Source organism: Mustelus asterias, chromosome 1 (assembly GCF_964213995.1).
Source record: "Mustelus asterias chromosome 1, sMusAst1.hap1.1, whole genome shotgun sequence".
In the NCBI taxonomy this organism is placed as follows: domain Eukaryota; kingdom Metazoa; phylum Chordata; class Chondrichthyes; order Carcharhiniformes; family Triakidae; genus Mustelus; species Mustelus asterias.
The window spans coordinates 36,655,652-36,680,645 of NC_135801.1; the positions used below are offsets into that span (position 1 = coordinate 36,655,652).

At 41.2% G+C, this 24,994-nt stretch overlaps 2 protein-coding genes across 2 annotated transcripts in view; one reads left to right on the plus strand and one right to left on the minus strand.

Moving 5' to 3' along the window:
* Positions 1 to 7,159, minus strand: part of fgf2 (fibroblast growth factor 2) — an 86,308-nt gene extending 79,149 nt beyond the window's left edge. Inside the window, exon 1 of the mRNA XM_078211294.1 lies at positions 6,970 to 7,159. Within this exon, the coding sequence (XP_078067420.1) occupies positions 6,970 to 7,147 (178 nt within the window). The 5' untranslated portion in view covers positions 7,148 to 7,159. The remainder of the gene's footprint in view (positions 1 to 6,969) is intronic.
* nudt6 (nudix (nucleoside diphosphate linked moiety X)-type motif 6) overlaps positions 1 to 24,994 on the plus strand; it is a 232,293-nt gene that overhangs the window by 174,976 nt on the left and 32,323 nt on the right. The window lies entirely within an intron of this gene.

Consider the following 24,994-nt stretch of genomic DNA (forward strand, 5'->3'; position numbering starts at 1 on the left):
CTTTGAAAGATTGTCATGGCATCTTTTAATGACCATCTGTTTTAACATTTCATTCAAAGATGGCACCTCTGAATGTCAGCCAGATTATGTACTCAAATCTCTGGAGAGGGACTTGAACACACATCTGTCTCAAGAAGTACGTGCGCTAATGAACAGGTCTTGCAGTGGACTAATTTGTACAGTTGAGCATGTATATAGTTCCAAGCACATATTGCCTCTTCAGGAGTTCTCCAGGAGATGTTTGGACAACCAGCAACTCAAACAGTCTGCCTAGTTATATCTATTGTAAATCATCTAGTCATGTATAAAAGTAGTCGGTAGTTTTGGTTTCTATCAAATGGATTAAATAGACATTTTTTGCCTTTTTAGCCTCTAAACCAACAAGAAATGCAAGTATCCTGAATGAGTTCCAGTGAGCAATTTACCATGTTTGAAGTTTTGTGCTACATTAGTTCAGGAAGGCAGAGAGCAAAAGATACTGATTTCAGGTCATAAAAGGAACAACGGTTACTTCTGAAAATCATCAATCATTTTATTGTTTGATATTTTTTAAGCACTGTACTAATCAGAGTTAAATCAATATAGTGCATAAATATCTCCCTCCACATTTTTTGCATCTTTTCTCATCTCATTTGCATGATAGAATTGTAAAGTGCTAGCAAAGCAGTTCTGGACAAAATAACAACTTCTCATTCCAAAACAAGTTAGTAAACTAAAGCACCATAAAGTTATAGCATCTCAATACCTCCGGATGAAATCACATTCAGTAATATTCTACCATATTTCACTGCAAACCAATCAGAATGGAGCAATTTAAAGTTCTCAATGGTTGCCAGTAGCCTGCAGTCTTATACAAGTGCAAACTGTACATTTTATTGGCAACTCTTAGGTGGAAAATCCACCCGGGGAGGGAGAATTGGAGAGAGCTTAACATTGGTTTTTGAAAAGACTCCCAAGTGCATGTTAATGAATTATATATTTAATTAAAGATCTCATTAAGAGACACTGAATCTTGTCAGATACAACACCGATTTGGTTCATATACTCACCTCACCACAGCTGCAACAAGGAGCTGAAAAAACGCTAAAACAAAATCCTTCCAAAAAAAATGTGTTTACTGAAGCTTCCTACAGAAATGCACAATTAAATTTCCTGCTGCTACCTAATTACAAGTAAGTGAACTTATTGGACAGAAAAAGTGCACTTACAATGTTCCACAACATGTAAAAAAGCATACATCTATTTAATTTTTGCTTGAACTTGTAGGACTTATCTACATTTTCAGGGCCCTTTAGTCCATCAAATTGCACAAAATTACTGCGAGGGAAACCAAGACAAATCCCAAGACAAACATTAGTCTTAACATTTTGTTTAAGTAACACCGCATGCAGCATTTTTTGTTGAATTCAACAACATTTAAAAAGATTCCTTTTCCCAATATGAACTTAGAGGTTTTCTATTAAATATATTGTACCATTACACTTTACTGCAACATCCATCTTCCAGTTGTTCGTAAATCTGGAGCTTTTGAATGTAGGTGTTAAATGTTTTCTACTGTCCTACTACAGCCTAAATGAGACAATAATTTTCTCATTGCTGTCAAAGAGCAATTTTTCTGAAGCAATCCTGCTGCTTATTTTGTTCTCATATATGTAAATTTCTGCTTCATTTGTCACAGTACAGTTAGCTCAAATAACAGCGATTGTTAAGCATTTTGGACAAACCAAAATCATGAAAGGTGCTATATTTTATTTTGCTTTCCCTCGGTTTTATATACATGTTTAGAAAATGCATCTTTGTTTCTATTCCATGATAAATTTGGGGTTCTTGTCGAAGCTACCACTGACCAACAAGGAGTTTTACCCCACTCAGGTCCTCAAAGTTTCAAATACGCCTAAACAAAACCTCGCATTCCCATTGCCACAATTGGATCAGATTTTGTTTTGAATGGCCCAACATGCAAAATACACAAAAAACAAAATCTTTATTTTTGCTATTTTATCAACTTGTAGCCTTTGATCATTTCAAAAATTACCTCCCGATTTCTCACAGTACAGATGAAATAACCCAGAAACAATTTAAATGGTTAGGGATTCTACATGAACATCTATCATGACTAGTAATTCTAAGCAGTAACAGGGCACAAAACTTGCAATGCCCAAAACTAAAATCTACTCTTGGCACATCGCACTAAATCTAGTTTGTACACTTAGGTATAAATGTTCAGTGCTCACATGAAAGATCATGCAGACCAGCAAATCGGGCCAATGCATATACTAACTAGAAGCAAAATTGATTTCACTGTATACTAATACATGTGACAAAGTATTGTTTCTGGCATGCTGTACAAAGCATACCGTACATTGAAAAGGAAAGGAGAGGATGCAGAATCTAGTGTTACAGTCACAGCTAGGGAGTAGAGAAAGAAGAGCGAGAGAGTTTTAAAAGCATAAGTAAAAGATAGAATTAGAGGTAATGTTGGGCCATGCTCTGGCGCCATCTTGGGTGGTGAAAATATCCATTGATCATGAATGTAATCCTTTTATTGGAAAATTGATTTGCAGATATAATTTTGGTATTTTGATTATTTTACACTTTTGGAAAAAATTCATTACATTTTTCATGCTATAAACATTCTGTGAGCTTAAATAAATAAATCAATTTCATATCATATTCAAGTTAAATTATACTTTACAAAGCTCACAGAATCACACAGCAAAGTATAATACAGCAAAGGTGGTGACCATTTGGTCCATTATGTCAGTGCCAGCTCTTTGAAAGTCCACTCCCTTTCACTCTCCATGTAAGCATTGCAAACTCAGATCTTTTTAATATATGTTCAATTCCCTTTTGACTCCGAAACAATTTAGGAACAGCATCACAGGTTATATGCTTACCCTTGCTCCTCGTTACATTTCCTTTGATTAAATGCAACATGATAGCATTGTCTACAATTTCATTAGTAACTAAAGCAATGCTATATAGCTGCTCAAATTCCAGTGATATCACTTTTTCTTAAGCACAGCCATATGTTCTTAATTAAACAATCATCCCGATGAAACACAAAATGCAGGTCAGGGGATGGCGTCACTGCATGTGGTGCAGTATAAGTGGTGTGCCCATTCTAAATGCGGTTGATATATTGCTGTTCATTTGGTTTGTGGTTACTACAGTATATAATGCCATAATGTTGGCAGGTTGTTGGCAAAATCTAATTACCCTATTTACTTTCGAAACTAACCCTGCAGAATTAAACAAAAAGTTTTCTTTACAGAAAGGATGGCTTGAGAATGAGAAGACAAATCAACGCCACAAATTCATGTGACAAGTTCTAGCCATTTATACTAATAAACTAAACCAAGAGACTACTCGAGTATAAACCACATTCTGCCCCCAGTAAATCCAAAAACGTTCGTCATTTTGTGTGCAGCCTATGACATTTTAGCTAGCCTTCAGCATTCAACACAAGAACAAATCATAAGCTGTGAATTTCATTACTTCTATAAAGCTTGTAGGCCCTTTCAAGGATTGTGTTTATATATCTCTGGATTTACAAGGCTGTTGCAAATTACCTCAACTTTAATGTAGGTTTACATTGTCTAAAATGCTCAATGAAATTCTCACCAGGTACATATTATCTAAAGAGAAACCCATTTGGTCAGGGCCTGGAATGCAGGCACTGATATGTACCACAGCTCAATAATTTAAAAAGTTATAATACGCCGGTCCTGCAATTAAAATGATACTCGAACATTTCCCCCAATACTGCCTGCAAAAGAAGCTCAATTACATGTCAAAATGCTCAATGAACCACATGTCGTTTTAAAGAGAACCTATGTTGTGGCCCACTTTAAAATAGTCTTCAATTGATTTGAAACCTCATCAGGGTTTTCACTAACAATACAATCCGTATTTCACTCCAATATTTCATAAAACGAGATAGTTGAGAGAGTGAACTGTTGTTCCTTCTCTAGGCGCCTGAAAGGTGGGGGATGGGGGGGAAGAGAGAGAGAGAGAAAGGAAGAGAGTAGGGAAAATGAAAAATTGCGAAAGCCTGCGCAACATTTAAAAGTTCAGATAACATCATAGCACTTCTGCCACTAAAATGATGCAAATCCATTGCAATGAGAGCTCTTACATTACAGTAGGGCAAGCATCTGACAACTCAAGGAAGTAATTCATTTCAATTACGCACAAACATCTTGTAGCAATAAAGGAAACCGGAAAAATACAGAAACCTCTAAACCGTAAAACTTTGGATTTCCCTCCCCCCACGTCCTGAACAGAGTCTAGTAGTAACTGGCACTAGAACAAAAGCTCTCACTGAGTTGCATTTTTGTTGTACTGTTATCCATCTCAACCCAGCTGCACATATGTTGTTTTAGCTGATGTTTCTGACACAAATTTTATAAAGCATCCATACTGCTCATTTATATAATTTTGTTCCCCGTCCCCCCCACCAATCGCAACTGATTGAGATCAGGTGAATAAGCGGCAACAGACATTTAATGTTTAAGCGCTCTACCTATTGACATATCAATCCCATTACTACCACAAAGATGGTTAATGATATGCTGAAAAACATAATTCAATCATTCACTTGCATCCTGTGCATATCCCTCTCTGACTACAGCATTTACAGATCCCATTGCACAAGATGATTGTCTGAGTGTTGCATTTCAAGAACATTTCATGTCATTAATTGTTTCAGGCTTACCTTGTGACACTGTGTCCAGTGGCATCCCACAAGCTTCAATGCTGGGACCCTTTGTTTCTTATAAACATAAATGATAATGTGGGGGGAATGATAAGCAAGTTTGCAGATGACACTAAGATTGGTAGGGTGGTTACTAGTGAAGAAGGTGGTCGTACATTATAGGATGATATAGATGGGTTGGTCAGATAGGCAGAGCAAGGGTAATGCACTTTGGAAGAAGTAACAAGTCAAGGGAGTATTTAATGATTGACAAGACACTAGGAAGCTCAGAGGAACAGTTGGATTTTGGGTACTTATTCACAGATTCCTGAAGCAGAGCATGTGAATAGGATAGTTAAGAAGTCACATGGGACACATGCTTTTGTCAGTAGTGGCGTACAGTATAAGAGCAAGGGGGTAATGTTGGAGCTGTGTGGTTAGTCCACAGCTGGAGTACACTGCGGTTCTGATCATCTCACCATAGGAAGGATGTAATTGCACTAGAGGTGGTTCACCAGGATGTTACCTCAGGTGGAGCATTTGAGCTAGAAGGAGACTGGATAGGCTTGGATTGTTTTCTTCAGAGCAGAGAAGGCTGAGGGGAGGACATGATTAAGGTGTATAACATTATCAGGGGTATGGACAGGGTGAATAGGAAGCAGCTGTTCCCCTTGGTTCAGGGGTCAATCACGAGGGGCATAGTTTTAGGGTAAAGGGCATGAATTTCAAAAGGGATTTATGAAAATCTTTTTCTCACTCAGACGGTGGTGGGAATCTGGAATGCACTGCCTGGGAAGATAGTGGAGGCTAGAAACCTTTGAAAAGTATTTAGATGAGCACTTGAAACAGTATAACATTCAAGGATATGGGACAGATGCTGGAAAATGGGAATAGCATGACTTTAGTGGTTGTCATTATTGGTGCAGACTCGATGGGCTGAAAGGCCTTTTCTGCGCTGTAGGACTCTATGACTCTACTTATCTTTGTTCTGCCGTTTACATATTCTGATCTCTGAAGAGGCCGGTATCGGCACCCTAATTAGTCTTCATCAGCTGACTCACCTGATGAAGGATCAGTGCCCCGAAGGCTCGTGATTCCAAATAAACCTGTTGGACTTTAACCTGGTATTGTGAGACTTCTTCTTGTCTATGACATCTTTGTCCATACCCCTCTCCCCCTCACCTTTCACCCTAACATTATAAATCACATCCTATTTTCTATTGTCTTCAGCTCTTGAGGAAGGGTCATCCAGACTCGAAACATTAGCTCTATTTTCTCTCCACAGATGCAGTCAGACCTGCTGGAGATTTTCCAGCATTTTCTGTTTCTGTTTCACATTTCAGCATCAGCAGTATTTTGCTTTTATATTCGTATCATTAATAAGTGTGTATAAGAATGCAACAAGAACGCGGCTGGGATTTTAATAATATGCTATTTCTGAAGGCTTACATTAGATTTCATGTACATAATTACTCATGGGGGTGAGAGTTGGACCATTTTATTTAAAAATGCCAGATTTGTCTGTAAAAGTTGAAAGAAATATTTAACACGTCTTCGATATACAGAGAAACATTAAGAATTTCCGAAATCTATTGAAGGCAATAAAGTTATCAGGGAGTGTGTGTGGTGGGGGCGAGATTGTTTTATTTATAGTTGCCAGGCAACCCGACGCCCCAACCATTTTGTTTCAGCTGATGATGCGAGTGGGGTTTTTTTTTTAAAAAGAATAGTTATTGACCACAAGAATTACTACCTGTCAGACCTGTGAGCAAAAGAAGACAAAGAGAAAAGTGCAGATGGTGTGGCAAAGGCAGCTCGGCCCCACAACATGGTAAAGCCGCTGCAAGAAGACGATCCCTTATACAGGGTGCCCCCCCTAAAGACCAAACAAATGTTGTGGCGTTAAGACAGATACAAGGTGGATAGGTTATTGTACCCCTGGGGATGGGCATAAATCGAGTTTATAAATAGAAACTATTTGTGGAACTGGTGGTCAGGACGAGAGTCGAAATCATAAATTGCAACTGGGGCCGGATAGAAACTAAGTTAATTATTACATAGCAATAATATGACTAACTGCTGGTTTGGGAATTCGGGCTGCAGTACATCAATGGAAATGGAATGTGCATCACTTAACTGGGATAGTAAATAACAATAATAATAATGGAAATAAAGCCTTGCGTGCGGAATGAAAACAAGGAACTAGAGCATTTAAAAACAAAACTTTTCAGTAAAATGTTTGTGGAAATCTGCAACACTCAGAAGACACTCACTGTTGCCATCGTTCTTCTCCCGGGTTCCGTCCACCCTGCCGTCCGGTAAGATCCTCAGGAAGTAGCCCCCGTTTTTACAGTACAGTCTCTTGGGCTCCTTGAATGATCCCGGAGGGAAGGGGCTGCTGCCGGCATCAGGCAGGGTGCTGACCCCTCCTGTTCCCGCCGCCGCCGCCATGTCACAGGCCGCCTTGGACTCCCCTCCAGCCCCCCCAGCACCACCACCCCCCGGGCTCGGTCGCCTCCACTTGCCCGGTGTCCGAGGATGGCTGGCGGGACTGAGTGACTTTTCTTCCCTCTGCCTCTCTCTCTCTCTCCCTTTTCCTCAGAGGTTGACAGGCACTCCTTCTTCCACTTTGTCCTTCATGGAAAGTGCCAAGCAGCTAGTTATTTGGTTTTTAAAAAAATAAATCTCTTCTCTTCCTCTCGTCCGTGAGAATAAAGTATTGCTTCTTCCCCTCTCTCTCTGTTGGAAGTACTCAGGAAACCCAACACCAAGTTTATGATAAGGAATAACGGATCATTCCATCACTTCGCAGGAGCCTCCTCGTCACAGTTCCCGGTATTTGGCGGGGCGCACACATCACTGCGTGTGTTGCTGTAAATAAGAGGGAAGGCCACTTGCTGGAAATGTTTTAGTTTGTGACCCAGACTGAATGTAAAACCACACTCCCCTCCCAAAGTGCGCAGCCTGCCGGCCACAAATGCGCACGCGTGTCTCCAGGACCAGCTCCTTGAGGCGCGGGAGAAATTGGAACAGGATACAAGTGCATTTAAAGGGGCAATGGCAGCTCCATGTGGGCACTGCTAGGGACTCCTCCCAGCCTAAACCACCCCACCCCCATTGGGAAAATTGCGGGACTCTTACCTGACGGGCTTAATTCAGTTCGATTCTCACCTTTCCTCGCTCACTCAATAGTTGGGAGATTGAGACAGGTCATTTTCTCCCCTTTAAAATGTTTTTTTTTACACTAATAAGTGGTTGCTAATCTCTCAAGGGTTTTTGAAACACGATTGAGTTTATAAAAGAAATATATGATTACAAAAGGATCCAGGGTCAGAGCACTAACATTACAACAATGATTGCGCTTCCAAAGTATTACATTGGCTGTAGAGCGCTGTGAGGCGCCCAGCGATGTGTTATATAAATGTAACTCCTACTTTCCTTTCTTCACTTACGTATTTTCTGTCAAATAACCCGACAACCACCGTCAAATCCTCACTTCCGGAGTACAATTAGAACAGGTATTATTTTATAGCATGTAGGGAGCAAGGAATACATGTGCCATAGAGACAATAATTAGATTTTCAAACTTCGGTTATGGTTTAGCAGGAGACAGTGGATGAAGCCGCCGTTAATTGACTTAGATTTTAGCCCAAGCATGCCCCTATGACAGTGCTAACCTACATGAACAAAAACTGGATATTTTCCCATTTGTTATTTCAAGATGCCACACAGTAAAATGGCATTTCAAAGATAAATAGTCCATTAGGTCAAAAAAATAAATTGGTTCCGATGACAATTTTATTAGCAAATAATTTTCCTACATCCTGTCACAAAACATTTAAGTTAGTCGTCAGCGAAAAAAAAACTTTTAAACAGTTCCTGAATAACCAAGCCCTCTAAAATAATGTGATTTCCAGCTACTTTTTTTCGAAAAGTGAGACCTTCTTGTCTAATCTCGGATATACTGGGTTCGCAGCTTCAAGACGAGCAGAAGAGGTACCTGAAATTAGAGTGAAGAAAGAGGGAGCTGTAAAGTATCTCTGGAACCGCCAAAGCGGGGGGAAAGAAACGCCAAGGTTAAACAGAGGATAAATTAAACCTGGACTATATCACTATTTGCAAATACTTGGATTTTTTTTCTGGGTCCAAAATAAATGATGCAACACTTAATGACAATACCCATGAACGTGATTGGGTTGTACACTCACTCCATTTCAAGCTACTATACACTTGATGGTGAGCACCACGGAATCTACGCTATATAAATGACAAAGAAAATAAAACCATCTTTAAATTCTCTGCATACATTGAACATGTATTGGACCTAATGTGTTAATGGCGCTTATTTGTGCATTCTGGTGGCAATGAAGTTCAAGTAGTTTGACAATTCATCTAAGTGGCAGCGATTTGCTCAGTATAGTGAGGACTACAGGTGCAGATTTATTACTGCCCAAATACATTCATATCAGATTAAGTGAGAACGTAGACACTATAAAAAATCTTTATACTCAACTCAAACAGCGTGCAAAAATACATTTTAAAAGTAAATTGTGCTTTTTATAACCACCGGACGTCTCAAAGCTGAACAGTCAATGCTGTACTTTTGAACAAGAAAAAAGGTTTTCCGAAATAGTTCCTGACACACGTCATGCTCGAAAATATAGGATCGGGAGGCCGCGTAAACTGCTATTTCCAAGCCTCTACCAATACCTTCATTATATTCCTACTTCAGTGCTAATCTGTGTTAACTGGCCAAAACTTGTAGCACCAACCAACTCCCATTAGCTCACTTAAGCAGGATTTATGATTATGACAGAAGCGAACGTACCAGTGGATAATCCTAAAGGATATAGGGTCTTTATTTAATTACTCGACATCCTTGAAAATGTTACTATCTCATCAATGTAAATATAGTCATTAAGATTGCTAGTTAAATATTTTAGATTTACTTTGTAAAGATCCATCCATTTTATAATAAAAACTTCCAGTTTGTAGTTGTGCAGTTTCACCGCTAGGTTTGTGCTAGGTAGCCAGGAGCGGAGAAAAATAACATGGATACGATTTTTTTAACCGACAGCAATTGCCAACGGCATCATAATTGATGTTAACTCCATCCGTTGCTTGCCAGTCGTGGTACTTAATCACTATTTTAATAACTGAGGTAACACAATATCTCATAGAAGTAACCCATATAATCACAGTTTGCCGATGACCCAGCGTTTAAGCGTAGACAGCAGCATAACATTACAAAGTGACAATTGTAGATTAACTGGTAAAAACACTGGCGGATGGATTTCAACGTCATTAAGTGTTGCGTCATTTATTTTGGACCCAGAAAAAAAATCCAAGTATTTGCAAATAGTGAATAGGTGGGGACAGTGGTGATCCAAAGATAATTGGAAAACCCTATAAACAGATCACTAAAAATAGTAATTAAGTACAAAACAACTAAAAATAAAGTTACCTTTATATGAAGAGGACAAGGTTCTGGACACCACACTTTAGAAAGGATACATTAGCCTTGAAAAAAGCGAGGCGCAGATTCACCCAAATGTAACTAGCACTCCAAGAGTAAAATGTGAGACAGGATTAGATAAATTAGGTTTGCATTTCTTGGTATATTGAGGTTAAGGAGTTATTAGATTGAGGTTTTAAGGATTTTTAGACAGAGAAAAAGGAATTGCACTGGTGAGGAAGTCCAGGATATGGGGTCATAACCTTACGAGCCAGGTCATTCAGGAGAGAAGTTAAGAAACAGTACTCCAAGAAAGGATGGAAAAAAGTGGACTCTTTCCCACTAAGGCAGTAGATACTAGCTTGATTAATATTTTTACATCTGGGATCAACATAATTTTGCAAATCAATTGTATTAGGAGGTATGGAGCTAAGGTTGGTAAAAGGAAGTAGGATTCAGATTAGCCAAGATCTCATTGGATGACAGAATGGACTTGAACGGCTGATGACCAATTTCTATTCCTACATTCCTAGAAGTAGAAGAGCACCACTGACAGGTTTGGAATTGTTCCCAATCTTGAATAGTAGAGAATTAGGGAGCAGGTTGGTCCACAAAGGTTATCCTTGTACAGCTGCCGAGTTTTACTTTATTCTTGCTACTTTAGCCAGAGATAAAGTAGGGAAAGGTATTATTATTAACATCCTGAAATTATTTTCTGCAGAACAAATGATAGTGACTGTCATAAAGTGGAGTACTGATGTCAATGCATCATGACTTGAGTTGGGAATAAGGGACGTTATATAAAAGCAAAATACTGCTGATGCTGAAAATCTGAAATAAAAAAACAGAAAATACTGGATAGATACTGGATAGACAGATGCAGGTCAAGCAGCATCTGTGGAAAGAGAAACAGGAGTTAATGTTTTATAAGAAACATTTTATGTTTGTAAAGTTATTAACAACTTGTATTTATATAGCATCATTAATGCAGTAAAATATTGCATGGCACTTCACAGGAGTGTTATCAAGCAACACTTGACTCGGAGTCCATAGGAGATTGTTCCCTCTCTTTATATTTCCTTCCTTGTTGTTCCTCCTAGACTTCTCTATCCTGTTGTCATGCTCCTTTCATTCACCACTCTCAGACATTTTGCCTTCCCAAATGATCAGCTAACCCTTCAGTACTCCACAATCTTCCCACTGCCCTGCCTCCATTTCAGGCTAGATAAGCCTACAGTTCCCCCTGTCCTTTACTTGACATCTCTCTGTCAAAGAATCGTGTTGCCTCCTAATGAGAATCACCCCAACTGCCCCATCCTACACTCTCAACAACCTTCCCACTGAGGACTAATCTTGCCAATCTTCTCTCCTGTGGACTCTGCCAGTAGCAGATCAGCTATAAATGCCTCTGTGCCTCTCCATGTTTTTCTCCAGGATATCCATTCAGTTGTGAACAAATCCCTTGCCAACATGAGTTTATTGTGGATAATTGTATTGACTTCATGGCCCTGACAGAAACCTAGCTGAGGGGTGATGATATCTTCCCCCAAATATGAAGCCTCTCTCCTTGGCTATATCTTCCACCATTTGGCCCTCCCAAGCCTCCACCATAGAAATGTAGTCCTTACCATCAAATCACACCTTGATCTTTCTCCTTTCTCTGGCACTTTCTCTTCCCTTCAGTATCTCACCTTATTCCACTCTGCTCACTTCTCATTTAAAGTCCTAACTCTCCACCGCTCAACCAAATATTGCAAAAATGTTCTCACCACGATATCTTCCATCCCTCAGCCTTTGCACTGTACAACTTTGCATCCTTGATAATTTCAGCCTCCATCTCAATTCATCTTGCTCTCTTTCCCCTTTGGGTTCACTGCCAACCTATATGCTCCCATAATATCTTGCTCCATGTAAACTCGCCAACCCATAATCACAGCCACCCCTTGGACCTCACCATCTCACATGGCCATGCTAAATCCTATCATATTAATCATGGACAAAGCCATCTTTGATCACATCCTTGTACAGCTATCTACCCACATCCTCCTTTTCTTTCCTAATCCTACTGCCTTTTTTCTCTATGCCTGAAAAAAATTCCTCTCAATTCATTCACAACTGCACCCACCTATTTGACCAAGCTTTTGATTACCTGCCCGAATATTTCCTTATGCAGTTTGGTGTCAAATCTTGCTTTGTAATGTGAAGTGCCTCGGTCTTTTTACTGTGTGAAAGGTGCTATATTAGTACAAGTTGTTATTGGATTAGGGGAGATGACCAAAACTTGGTCAAAGAGGTAGGTTTTAAGGAGTGCTTTAAAGGAAGAAAGAGAGGTGCAGAGAGAGCAGTCCAGAGCTCAGTGTCTTGGCAGCTGAAAGCACAGGTGGCATTGGCAGAGCAATTAAAAGAGGCCAGAATTGGAAGAGTGCAAAACTCTTGGAGGGTTTTGGGGCTGGAGGAGATTACAGAAATAGGGAAGAGTGAGGCCATGAATGTATTTAGAATAAAGCTGAGAATTTTGAAATCTAAATACTTATAGCCCATTACTCCCAGAAGGTGTCCAAAGTAAATGGTTGCTCTGGTGCAGAAAGAACATTAGGAACACATGAAATATAAAAGACTGAAGATGTTTGCTGTCATCCATCTGACAAAGTTCAAAAATACTTTTCTGTTCTGTGCCTCTTACTCTCCTCCTATTGCTTCACTTACCAAAATGTTTTCAATTCCCAATTGAATAGGTTGACCTATCCACCTCCACTATCTGTTCGACACATTTAATATTCTGTGTGTGAATTAAATAAATTTAAATATCTGTTTATCTCTCTTTTGAACATAAGTCATGGTTATGGAGTTTATGATTGTACCAGAAATGACATAATTGAAAAGAAGATTATATATCTGTGGAAGAAAATTAATGTTTCTTGTAAGAACATCTTCTATATTTTGAGCCAGTAATAGGTCATGTTGTTTGGTTAAAAAAAAAAAGCTATGATGGAAGCCTTCTCTTTGAGGGCTTTATGATTCGGCAGTGTGATATCATAGAAGTTCTGATGTGACCTTTAAAGTTTCTGATGAAATCTTTAAAGGTCAGCAGAAAGCCACGAAAAAAGCTATAAAGAAAGGTAAGATGGATTATGAGAGTAAACTAGCTCAGAATATGAAAACAGATAGCAAAAGTTTCTACAAATATATAAAATGAAAAAGAGTGGCGAAAGTAAACATTGGTCCTTTAGAGGATGAGAAGGGGGATGTAATAACTGGAAATGAGAAAATGGCATTGAACAGGTATTTTGTGTCGGTCTTCACAGTGGAAAACACAAATAACATGCCAAAAATTGATGACAGGAAGGCTATGGCAGGTGAGAACCTAGAAACTATCATTATCACGAAAGAGGTAGTGTTGGGCAAGTTAATGGGGCTTAAAGGTAGACAAGTCTCCTGGTCCTGATGGAATGCATCCCAGGGTACTAAAAGAGATGGCGGGAGAAATAGCAAATGCACTGGTGGTAATTTACCAAATTCGCTGGACTCTGGGGTGGTTCCCGCAGATTGGAAAACAGCAAATGTGACGCCACTGTTTAAAAAAGGAGGTAGTCAAAAGGCAGGTAACTATAGGCCAGTTAGCTTAACTTCTGTAGTAGGGAAAATGCTTGAATCAAGGAAGAAATAGCGAGACATGCTGCGTCCCATTGGTAAGACGCAGCATGGGTTCATGAAGGGCAGGTCATGTTTGACTAATTTGGTGGAATTCTGTGAGAATATTACATGTGCAGTGGACAATGGGGAACCTGTGGATGTGGTGTATCTGGATTTCCAGAAGGCATTTGACAAGGTGCCTCACCAAAGACTGCTACATAAGATAAAGGTGCACAGTGTTACGGGTAATGTATTAGCACGGATAGAGGATTGGTTAACTAACAGAAAGCAAAGAGTGGGGGTAAATGGGTGTTTTTCTGGTTGGCGATCAGTGACTAGTGGTGAGACTCAGGGATCAGTGTTGGGACCGCAATTGTTTACGATTTACATAGATGATTTGGAGTTGGGGACCAAGTGTAGTGCGTCAAAATTCGCAGATGACCCTAAGATGGGTGGAAGAGCAAAGTGTGCAGAGAACGCTGAAAGTCTGCAAAGGGATATAGATAATCTAAGTGAGTGGGTGAGGGTCTGGCAGATGGAGTACAATGTTGGTAAATGTGAGGTCATCCATTTTGGTAGGAATAACAGCAAAATGGACTATTATTTAAATGGTAAAAAATTGCAGCATGCTGCTGTGCAGAGGGACCTGGGTGTCCTTGTGCAGGAATCTCAAGAAAATGGTTTGCAGGTGCAGCAGGTAATTAAGAAGGCAAATGGAATTTTGTCCTTCATTGCTAGAGGGATGGAGTTTAAAAACAGCGAGATTATGTTGCAGCTGTATAAGGTGCTGGTGAGGCCACACCTGGAGTACTGTGTACAGTTTTGGTCTCCTTACTTGGGAAAGGATATACTGGCACTGGAGGGGGTGCAGAGGAGATTCACTAGGTTGATTCCGGAGTTGAGAGGGTTGGCTTATAAGGAGAGACTGAGTAGGCTGGGGCTATACTCATTGGAATTCAGAAGGATGAGGGGAGACCTTATAGAAACATATAAGATTATGAAGGGAATAGATAAGATAGAAGCAGAGAAGTTGTTTCCACTGGCGGGTGAAACTAGAACTAGGGAGCATAGCCTCAAAATAAGGGGAAGCAGATTTAGGACTGAGTTGAGGAGGAACTTCTTCACACAAAGGGTTGTGAATCTGTGGAATTCCCTGCCCAGTGAAGCAGCTGAGGCCTCCTCATTGAATGTTTTTAAGGCAAGGATAGATAAATTTTTGAACAATAAAGGAATTAAGGGTTATGGTGAGCGGGCGGGTAAGTGGAGCTGAGTCCACAAAAAGATTAGCCATGATCCTATTGGATGGCGGAGCAGGCTCGAGGGGCCAGATGGCCTACTCCTGCTCCTAGTCCTTATGTTCTTATGACCTCATATTCCATATAAGGTCAAAGCAGCCCTACTTGATTGGCACCACATTTACAAACATCCACTCCCTCCACCACCGATGCTCAGTAGCAGCAGTGTGTACTATCTACAAGAAGCACTGCAGCAATTCACCAAAGTCTTTAGACAGCACCTCCCAAACCGACGACCACTTCCATATAGAAAGACAAGGGCAGCAGATAAATGGGAACACCACCACCTGCAAATTCCCCTCCAAGCCACTCACCATCCAGACTTGGAAATATATCGCCGTTCGTTCACAGTCACTGGGTCAAAATCCTGGAATTCCCTCCCTAGCGGCATTGTGGGTAAACCCACAGAACATGAACTGCAGCGATTCAAGAAGGCAGCTCACCACCACCCTCTCAAGGGCAACTAGGGATGGGCAATAAAATGCTGGCCAGCCAGCAACACCCATGTCCCACAAATGAATAAAAAATAAATAATATTAACATTGAATAGAAGTGCAGAGGGGTTGTACAAGAACTGTATAAAACATTGATTAGGGTGCAGCTAGGATACTTCTGGTCACCCTATTACAGGAAGGATGTGATTGCACTAGAGAGGGTACAGAGGATGTTGCCAGAACAGCAGAAGTTTAGCTTTGACGGAAGAATGGATAGGCTGTGATTGCTTTCTTTGGAACAGATGAGGCTGAGAAGAGATTTAATTGAGATGTATAACATTACGAGAGGCCTAGGTCCTGTGGATATGAAGGACCTATTCCCTTTGCAAAGCAGTCAATAACCAAGCTGTATAGATTTAAAATAATGATGGAAGGATTAGAGGGAGTTGAGGAGAACATTTTCCATCCAGAGGGTGATAGGGGCCTGGAATGCATAGTTATAGAGTCATTACAGCAAAGGAGGAGGCCATTCAGTCCATCAAGTCTACACCAGCTCTCTGTGGAGTAATCCATCAGTCCCAATCACCCATTATATTCTCGTAATCCTACAAATTTATTTTGCTCAAGTGCCCATTATACACTTTGTTAATTACTCTCTCAATATGTACCATCATCTTCAAAAATCTATGTGCTTAATCCTCCCTGGTGGTACAATAGAACCCTCCCATCACATTTAAAAAGTGCTTGTATATGCACTTACAGTGCCATTGTTGATGAGGCGATGGACTAATTGCTGAAAAGACAGATTTGACTTAGATTTTTTTACCAGCACAGAGGCAATGGGCCCAATGGCACCTTTTTGTGCTATATGTTTCTACGATTCTACCATTCTATAATATAAATCCTGAGCTTTCCGTTCCCTTTACCAAATAATGAGCACCAGAAGAATACAGCTTGCAAAAACTGAATGAAAGGTTGGGAAACAAGTTGTGTGGAACAATCTTAACTTCTTAACAAGAAAGATTAAAATTCTACCACAGGTAATTAATCTTTTTTTTCAGAATGCCAGCACATGTACTCAAGTTAGTGACTAACATCTCCAGCAATTCTCTGCCCGCCAATGGAACATTATAAAATTGGAATGTATATGTTGATGGTTTTCACTGAGCAACATTGATGTGTAAAGACCTCATCTCAACAATCAAGCTATCAAGCAAGCAACAGTTGAGCTTAGATTGAAAATCTAATTGAACATTTGAGAAACGTGACCATAACCTCCAAGCTCACCAGCTTCAAATTAGGGGAAGCCCAAAGATTCACTGGGAAACCCCTTTCAGAATTTCACAGGTAAGGGTTTGCATGGCAATTGCCCAGAAGTGCAAACCTACTCTGGACAATTGCCCCCTGTATTGGGAACCATCCGAAAATGTGATTCAAATCACAAACTGATTCCGACAGGGTTACACCAATAGTTACTCAGAAAAAGTTAGAATAATTAAAATCTCTTCTAATTTCTGGGTAACCATGGGGAAGTGCAGGCATAGTGGTAATGTCACTGGATCAGTAATCCAGAGATGCAGGCTAATTTTGAACCAAGAGGAATACAGAAGGTGGCAGAGAGCTTTGTCCTAATAGACTCCGGTTGGCCAGCTTGGGTGATGAAATGTAGATGGACTTTTTACAGTTCTCTTTGAATTTGGCCTGCATAGTCCAGGGGGCATTGTTAATGTCTTTTCAGAGATAACGATGCCACGTTGCTCCTTTTGTTCGGGGGTCACAGACAAACATAGATTTGGCCATTTTAAAAGGACTTTGTCCAGTGTTAAAAATATTAAAAATAGCTATGAGGATATTTATATGTTTGATAAAAATATACTGTGTGAGGTCTTGGACACCTAGGCAGAGAAGAAGCAGTCATGTAAGAGAACACACACCCTCTATTCTCCCCAACATTATTCTCCAATACACAACATAAAAACTGGCAATGAGGATGATGAACAGCAACTTGCTAGCCACCAAGGAAGACGAACTTACTGAGGAAAAAGTCAGGAACGGAAAAGTTTTAAAAAACCCTATTTGCATGTGCTCTGGACCTGACGGGCTAGGTGGACATGAGTAATAATATTCTGCAGCAGCTATATAGATGGATGTGTTAAATAAAGGCTAAAGCTCGGGTTGTTGGCTTGTGTGGAAGAAAGGTCAAGATAGCTGCTGGAAATGTGTTGTGAAGTGTGCAAACAGGAAACCTGCATTAGTAGAAAAATGATGTGGAGATGCCGGCGTTGGACTGGGGTAAGCACAGTAAGAAGTCTCACAACACCAGGTTAAAGTCCAACAGGTTGATTTGGTAGCAAATACCATAAGCTTTCGGAGCAGAGCTCCTTCGTCAGATGGAGTGGATATCTGTTCTCAAACAGTACACAGACACAGAAATCAAATTACAGAATACTGATTAGAATGCAAATCTCTACAGCCAGCCAGGTCTTAAATGTACAGACAATGTATGCTCCCTCCACCCACATTGTCTGTACATTTAAGACCTAGCTGGCTGTAGAGATTTGCATTCTAATCAGTATTCTGTAATTTGATTTCTGTGTCTGTGTACTGTTTGAGAACAGATATCCACTCCATCTGACGAAGGAGCTCTGCTCCGAAAGCTTATGGTATTTGCTACCAAATAAACCTGTTGGACTTTAACCTGGTGTTAGTAGAAAAATGGCAGGAGTTTTCGTGTCGTGGGATCTTTTGGTGAGTGTAGAGCGGTGGAGCTCTTATACTGTGCATTTTGACTCTTTTGCACAGGCAAATAAAATAGCTTAAGATATTAAGATACCCACTTCCCAGGGCGATATGAGGAGGAAAATGTTTAATCTCCCCCGTAATTTAGCACAACCTGAGAAGTCAGGCACTAAAACATATGAACAGATCATAGATACTTTGCAAGCATATTTTTTGCCAAAACCATTGGTGATCGCAGAGCGATTTAGATTCAACAAATGAAACCAAGATGAGGAGTCAATTGCACAATTCGTGACTGTGCTTAAAAGATTTGCAGAATATTGTGAGTTTGGAGATGTGCTGAATGACACTAGTCGGAACAGATTTGTTTGTGATCTGCACAGTGAAGCATACGTTTGCTAATGGAGTGTAACCTTACTCTGATAAAGGTCATGGTAATGACTTAGTTCAACAATTAAGTTTGTGTATTCAAATACACAAAATAGCAGTTGATCGATACCCAAGAAACTCAAAATTTGTACATATCACTGGTGTGCAAAGCCAAGGCGTTCTGCAGCTGAATGCTGGTGTAAAGACATGGTATGTCAAAGCTTTGGGAAAAAAGAACACATTGAGCATCCCGGCTGGAAGACAAAGCAAGTCTAAGTAAAAATAAAAAACAAGAACAAACCAAAACAGCATTTAAATAGAACAAAAGGAGAAATGTTCATGCTGTACAAAAGGGTTGAGAAAGTAGTGACTCACAGTCTGAAGAGGAATTATCACTGAATGCGCTAGCCATTGATGGTGCTCACACTGATATGGGTCACTCCACTGCTGGATGGACAGCCAGTTAGGATGGAAATTGACACTGGGGCAGCAGTCTCGCTGGTGCCAGAGACAATTTACAATGAGAAACTTAAACACATTCCCTCGAAGCCATCAAGGATAACGCTGAAAATGCACACAGGTGATGTGGTTCCACTGAAGGGCCACATCGAAGTAGCTGTGCAACTTAATCAGCAAACAGCAGATTTGTCTCTACATGTAGTAATAGGCAACTGGGCCAAAGTCAACATGATGACCAAGGGAGAATCAGGCCTCACAAAAACTTTAAAGAGGCACACACTTATTTTTAATGAAGAATTAGGGAGCATGAAAAATATTACAGTTAAACTGAAAATAAAAGAAGGAAGCCAAGCAAGGTGCTTGAAGGCAAGGCGTGTACCACATCCCATTAAGCCAAAAGTGAAAGCTGACTTGGAACAACTTGTGAAGATGGGAGTCTTGGAACCTGTCAGCATTAATGAATGGACTACACCAATAGTTCCAGTTATCAAGAAGGATGGATTCATAAGGATTTATGGAGACTTCAAGGTCACCATTAATCCAGTGTTATGTGCAAACAGTACCTGTTACCTCACATTGAAGACTTGTTTGAGAGATTGGCAGGAGGCCATCATTTCAGCAAAATTGACCTGAGCCAGGCTTACTTACAGATGAATGTGAACAAGAAGCCACAGAAATTTCTGACAATCGTGACACATAAAGGATTGTTCTGGTACCGAAGATTCCTGTTTGGTATCACCTCACTCCTTCATTGTTTCAAAGAGCAATGGGCCAGATCCTGAGTGGACCGAGTGGAGTCCAATGCTATCTGGATGACATCCGAGTCACTGGAAGAGACAAAGAGGAATACCTTCGAAACTTGGATGCCATTCTTCAGAGATTGGAAGACTATGGTCTAAGAGTCCACAAGGACAAGTGCAAATTCTATCAATGCTCCGTTGAGTATTTGGGACATGTGATTGAAGCCACTGACCTTCACAAATCTCCTTCTAAGGTTAAGATCATCTATGCCTCATAGTATCAACTTGAAAGAAAAAGAAAAAGCATACTATTCCGCAAATATTACTGGCAGATTAGAAGATTGGAGAGAATTAAAAAACAGGAAAAATGACTAAAAAGATAATGAGGGAAAGATTAGAGTTTGAGAGAAAACTATCTGGAAATATGAAAAGAGAAAGTAAGAGTTTCTACACGTATTTAAAAAGGAAAGAGAACACTGCAGAGTGAGTCTGGGGAATTAATAATGAAAAATAAGGAAATAGCAGGTAAATTGAACCAATATTTTGCATGTCTTCACTGCAGGAGATATAAATAACATTCCAGAAATAAGTGTGCATCAAGAGGTAAAAGTGAGAGAGGGACTTAAAATAATCACCACGGAAGGAACACTAAAAAAATTATTAGAACTAAAAGCTGACAAGTCTTAGTTCTTGATGGATTCATCTTAGGGTCTAAAAAGAAATAGCTGCTGAGATAGTAGATGCATTGGTTTAATTTTACAAAATTCACTACATTCTCGAAACGTCCGATCATATTGGAAAATGGCAAATGTAACTCCTCTATTCATGATAGGAGGGAGGCAGGAAGCAGGAAACTACAGACCAATTAGCTAAAAATCTGTTAAAGGAAAATGCAGGAATCTATTATTATGGAGGTTATAGCGAAGCACTTGGAAAATTTCAGTGCAATCAGAGACTCAACACAGGTTTGTGAACTAATTTTTGACTAATTTAATAAAGTTATTTGAGAAAATAACAAGCAACTTGGATAAAGGGAAACTTGTGTTATGGTATACTTAGATTTCCGGAAGGTGTCAGATCAAAGATTACTACACAAAATAAGAGCTCATAGTATAGGGGGTAATTTATTAGCATATATAGAGGATTGGTTAGCTAACGGAGAGTATAATTGCGTAATTTTCAGGTTGGCAAGATGTAACTAGTGGAATGCCACTGGCATTAGTGCTGGAGCTTCAACTATTTACAGTCTTTATTAAGGACTTGGATGATGGGATCAAGATATGGGCTGGAACTTTCCAGCCGTTCACGCCAGCAGGATCTTCTGGTTTACTAACAGTGAGCGGCATGGGATGGATTCAATGGGAAATCTCATTGACAGTGGTGGGACTGGAAGATCCCTCTACTGGCCAATGGCGCGCTACCTCCTGCCATGAGAAACACACTGCAGGGAGGCCAGAAAATCTTGCTCATGGTTGCTAAATTTGCTGACGACATAAAGATAAGTAGGAAAGTATGTTGTGAAGAGGACACAAAGAATCTGCAAAGGGATATAGTAGGTTAATATAATGGGCAAAAATTTGGTCGATGGACTTTAATGTGGGAAAATGTGGACTTGTACACTTTGGCAAGAAGAATAAAAAAAACAGCATTTGTTTAAATGGAGTGGGATTGCAAAACTCTTGGGGTACAGAGGGACCTTGGTGTCCTGGTACATGAATCACAAAACATTAGTATACAGGTACATACACATTAGTATGTTGCTAATCATTATTTTAACATGCATTAATTACAGAAGCTAAATGGAGAATGCCTACAAATTTTGGCTTTCATAAATACTGCCAAGGATCTCCGAATCAGCCCAGACTTGCTCTTCACAATGGTATTACACAACATAAATGATTCCCACCATCCATTGTCTTAGCCTTTAAAATTATAATACTGCCAATTTATACAACTGCCTGCCCTGACTCAGTATAATAAGCTACCAGTACCAATTTCATGCAGTCTCTGCAACCACAAGTAAGTTCAGTCCATGATTTGTCCCCTGTGCTTTTTCCAGTGTGACCAAATTTCTGTGACAAGATCATTTATCCCAGATGCTTCAACTAGATAGAACTGCACATTGTAGATGGTGCAGAAACTGGTTAGAAATAGATTTACTATCACAGCCCCATTTGCTCTTCGGAAGCTCAATTTAACAGTGCACACTCCTATTCCATTTGACTAAACTGCAGAAGCTCTGCTAGTGTGGGCTGTAATCTGTGAGGGAGAGATGCAAGTTTCCTGCTCCATCATTTTACCCACATTGTGCCATTTGTTTTGTATTATGACTGTCTCAATTGATAACTCAGCATATGTTGTTTGGTTTAAGAACTTTCACTGTAAATGAATCACCAAACTCATCACTAAAAATAGCAACAGTGCTGGACTCAAGATGTGATTATCCGAAATGCCTTCCAAAATCCAAGAGGGATGAGATGTGGAAGTTATCTTGTATCTTACTCTTGCCAGAAGTCTCACAAGAGTAGGGCAAACTAAACCTAAATACCAAAAAATAACATGAATCCTCTCATGATGCCATCTGATTGGACAGAAAAAGAAACCAGACCTCCGTGGTCCTGTGATATGCTTCACGCTGTTCCCCTTGATGCGCGATTAAATCACTCGGGAGGCTGGATCGTACCCGGGAAATTAAGGCTTTTATTACTAACAAGAATGGAGCATACTATATACAATACAATCCCAGACTAAAGGGTCACCATGCAGTGCAGTGACCCTTATACTCCTCCAGGTAGGCAGAGCCAACTGGAGTGTACCACAGAACAATATCAACAGGTAGAACAGCCCAACCCTAACCCCAACAGTGACAACAGTAACATATCTACAAGTACCCATAGTGCTGACCATCTATGGTTCAGTACTCATAGTGGTAACCAACTATGGTTCACCACATTCACCCCTCCTTTAAAACAAAGGCCGGCGGGGCAAAAAAAACAGAACAACTGTTCATATATTCAAAAGTTCAGTCGTATTGGAGGACCGCACCGTCTCTGCGACCTCCTCAACACTGGCGGTAACGCCGGTTCTGGTGACCGTGGTGACCTTCTCTCCAAGGCGGTGTCCAGTGACTCCTCCAGTTCCTCACGGACAGGTGGACCACGAGGTGGCAACAATCTGCTGGACTCGAGCACGCCTCGAGGTGGTGACAATCTCCTGGACTCAGGCAAGCTGTACACGGGAGTAAGAGGATTAAGTGGTGGTCCCGATACTGCCCGCGCCGTGTCAGGAGGGGAGATAAAGGTCAAGGGGTCCCTAACTAGGGGTGTGGGAGCGACTGGGGTTTCCAAGTCCCCTGCAGGTGCCAGATCTCTAATAGAGACCGTGTCCTCTCGCCTGTCAGGATATGCCACATAGGCATATTGAGGGTTGGAGTGGAGGAGATGGACCTGTTCAACCAAAGGGTCGGACTTGCGGGTCCTAACATGCCGCCGCAGGAGGACCGGTCCTGAGTACATCAACCAAGACGGAAATGAGGTCCCAGAGGAAGACTTCCTAGGGAAGGAAAACATCCTCTCATGTGGAGTAGCGTTGGTTGCCGTACACAGGAGGGACCGGATGGAATGGAGCGCATCAGAGAGTACCTCTTGCCAACGGGAGACTGGAAGACCTTTAGACCTCAACGCCAGTAAGACAGCCTTCCAGACTGTAGCATTTTCTCTTTCAACCTGTCCGTTACCCCTGGGGTTGTAACTCGTAGTTCTACTTGAGGCAATCCCTTTTGAGAACAGGTATTGCCTCAAGTCATCACTCATAAACGAGGAGCCCCTATCACTGTGGATATAGCTGGGGTAACTGAACAGGGTGAAAAGATCCCGTAATGCTTTGATAACCGTGGCAGCCGTCATGTCTGAACAGGGAATGGCAAAAGGGAATCGTGAGTACTCGTCAATCACGTTGAGGAAGTACACGTTCCGATCTGTTGAAGGGAGGGGGCCCTTGAAGTCCACACTCAGTCTTTCAAAAGGGCGAGTGGCCTTAATGAGGTGTGCCCTGTCAGGTCGGTAGAAGTGCGGTTTGCATTCAGCACATACCTAGCAGCTTCGGGTTATGGACCTGACATCATCCACTGAGTAGGGTAGATTTCGGGCCTTTACGAAATGGAAGAGCCGAGTGATCCCCGGATGGCAGAGATCATTGTGGAGGGCCTGTAATCGATCCTCCTGCACACTTGCACATGTTCCACGTGACAGGGCGTCTGGGGGCTCATTGAGCTTCCCTGGACGGTACATGATATCATAGTTGTAGGTGGAGAGTTCGATTCTCCACCTCAAGATTTTATCATTTTTGATCTTACCCCGTAACGTGTTGTTGAACATGAACGCCACGGACCGCTGGTCCGTGAGCAGGGTGAATTGTTTTCCCGCCAAGTCATGGCGCCAATGCCGGACGGCCTCCACAATGGCCTGAGCCTCTTTTTCCACCGCGGAGTACCGAATTTCAGGGCCTTGGAGGGTGCGAGAGAAAAAGGTGACGGGCCTGCCCGCCTGGTTAAGTGTGGCGGCCAGGGCAAAATCAGGTGCATCACTCTCCACCTGAAAGGGGATGGACTCATCAACAGCGTGCATCGTGGCTTTCGCGATTTCGGCTTTTATCCCTTCAAAGGCTAAGCGAGCCTCTGCTGCTAGGGGAAAAGAGGTAGACTTTATGAGTGGACGGGCTTTGTCCGCATAATTGGGAACCCACTGTGCATCGTATGAAAAGAAACCTAAGCATCTTCTCAGTGCTTTGATACTAGTGGGCAGGGGAAGTTCAAGGAGGGGATGCATACGGTCTGGATCAGGGCCAAGGACCCCGTTTTCCACCACGTATCCGAGAATTGCTAGGCAGCGCGTGCTAAAAATGCACTTCTCCCTGTTGTAGGTCAGATTCAGGCGAGACGCAGTGCGTAAAAATCTAAGGAGGTTGGCATCGTGGTCCTGCTGGTCATGGCCGCAGATAGTGACGTTATCCAGGTACGGGAAGGTAGCCCGCAGCCCGTTTTGGTCCACCATTCGGTCCATTGCACGCTGGAAGACCGAGACCCCATTCGTGACGCCAAAGGGAACCCTTAAAAAGTGGTAAAGACGACCATCCGCCTCAAAGGCCGTATATTTTCGGTCCTCTGGGCGAATGGG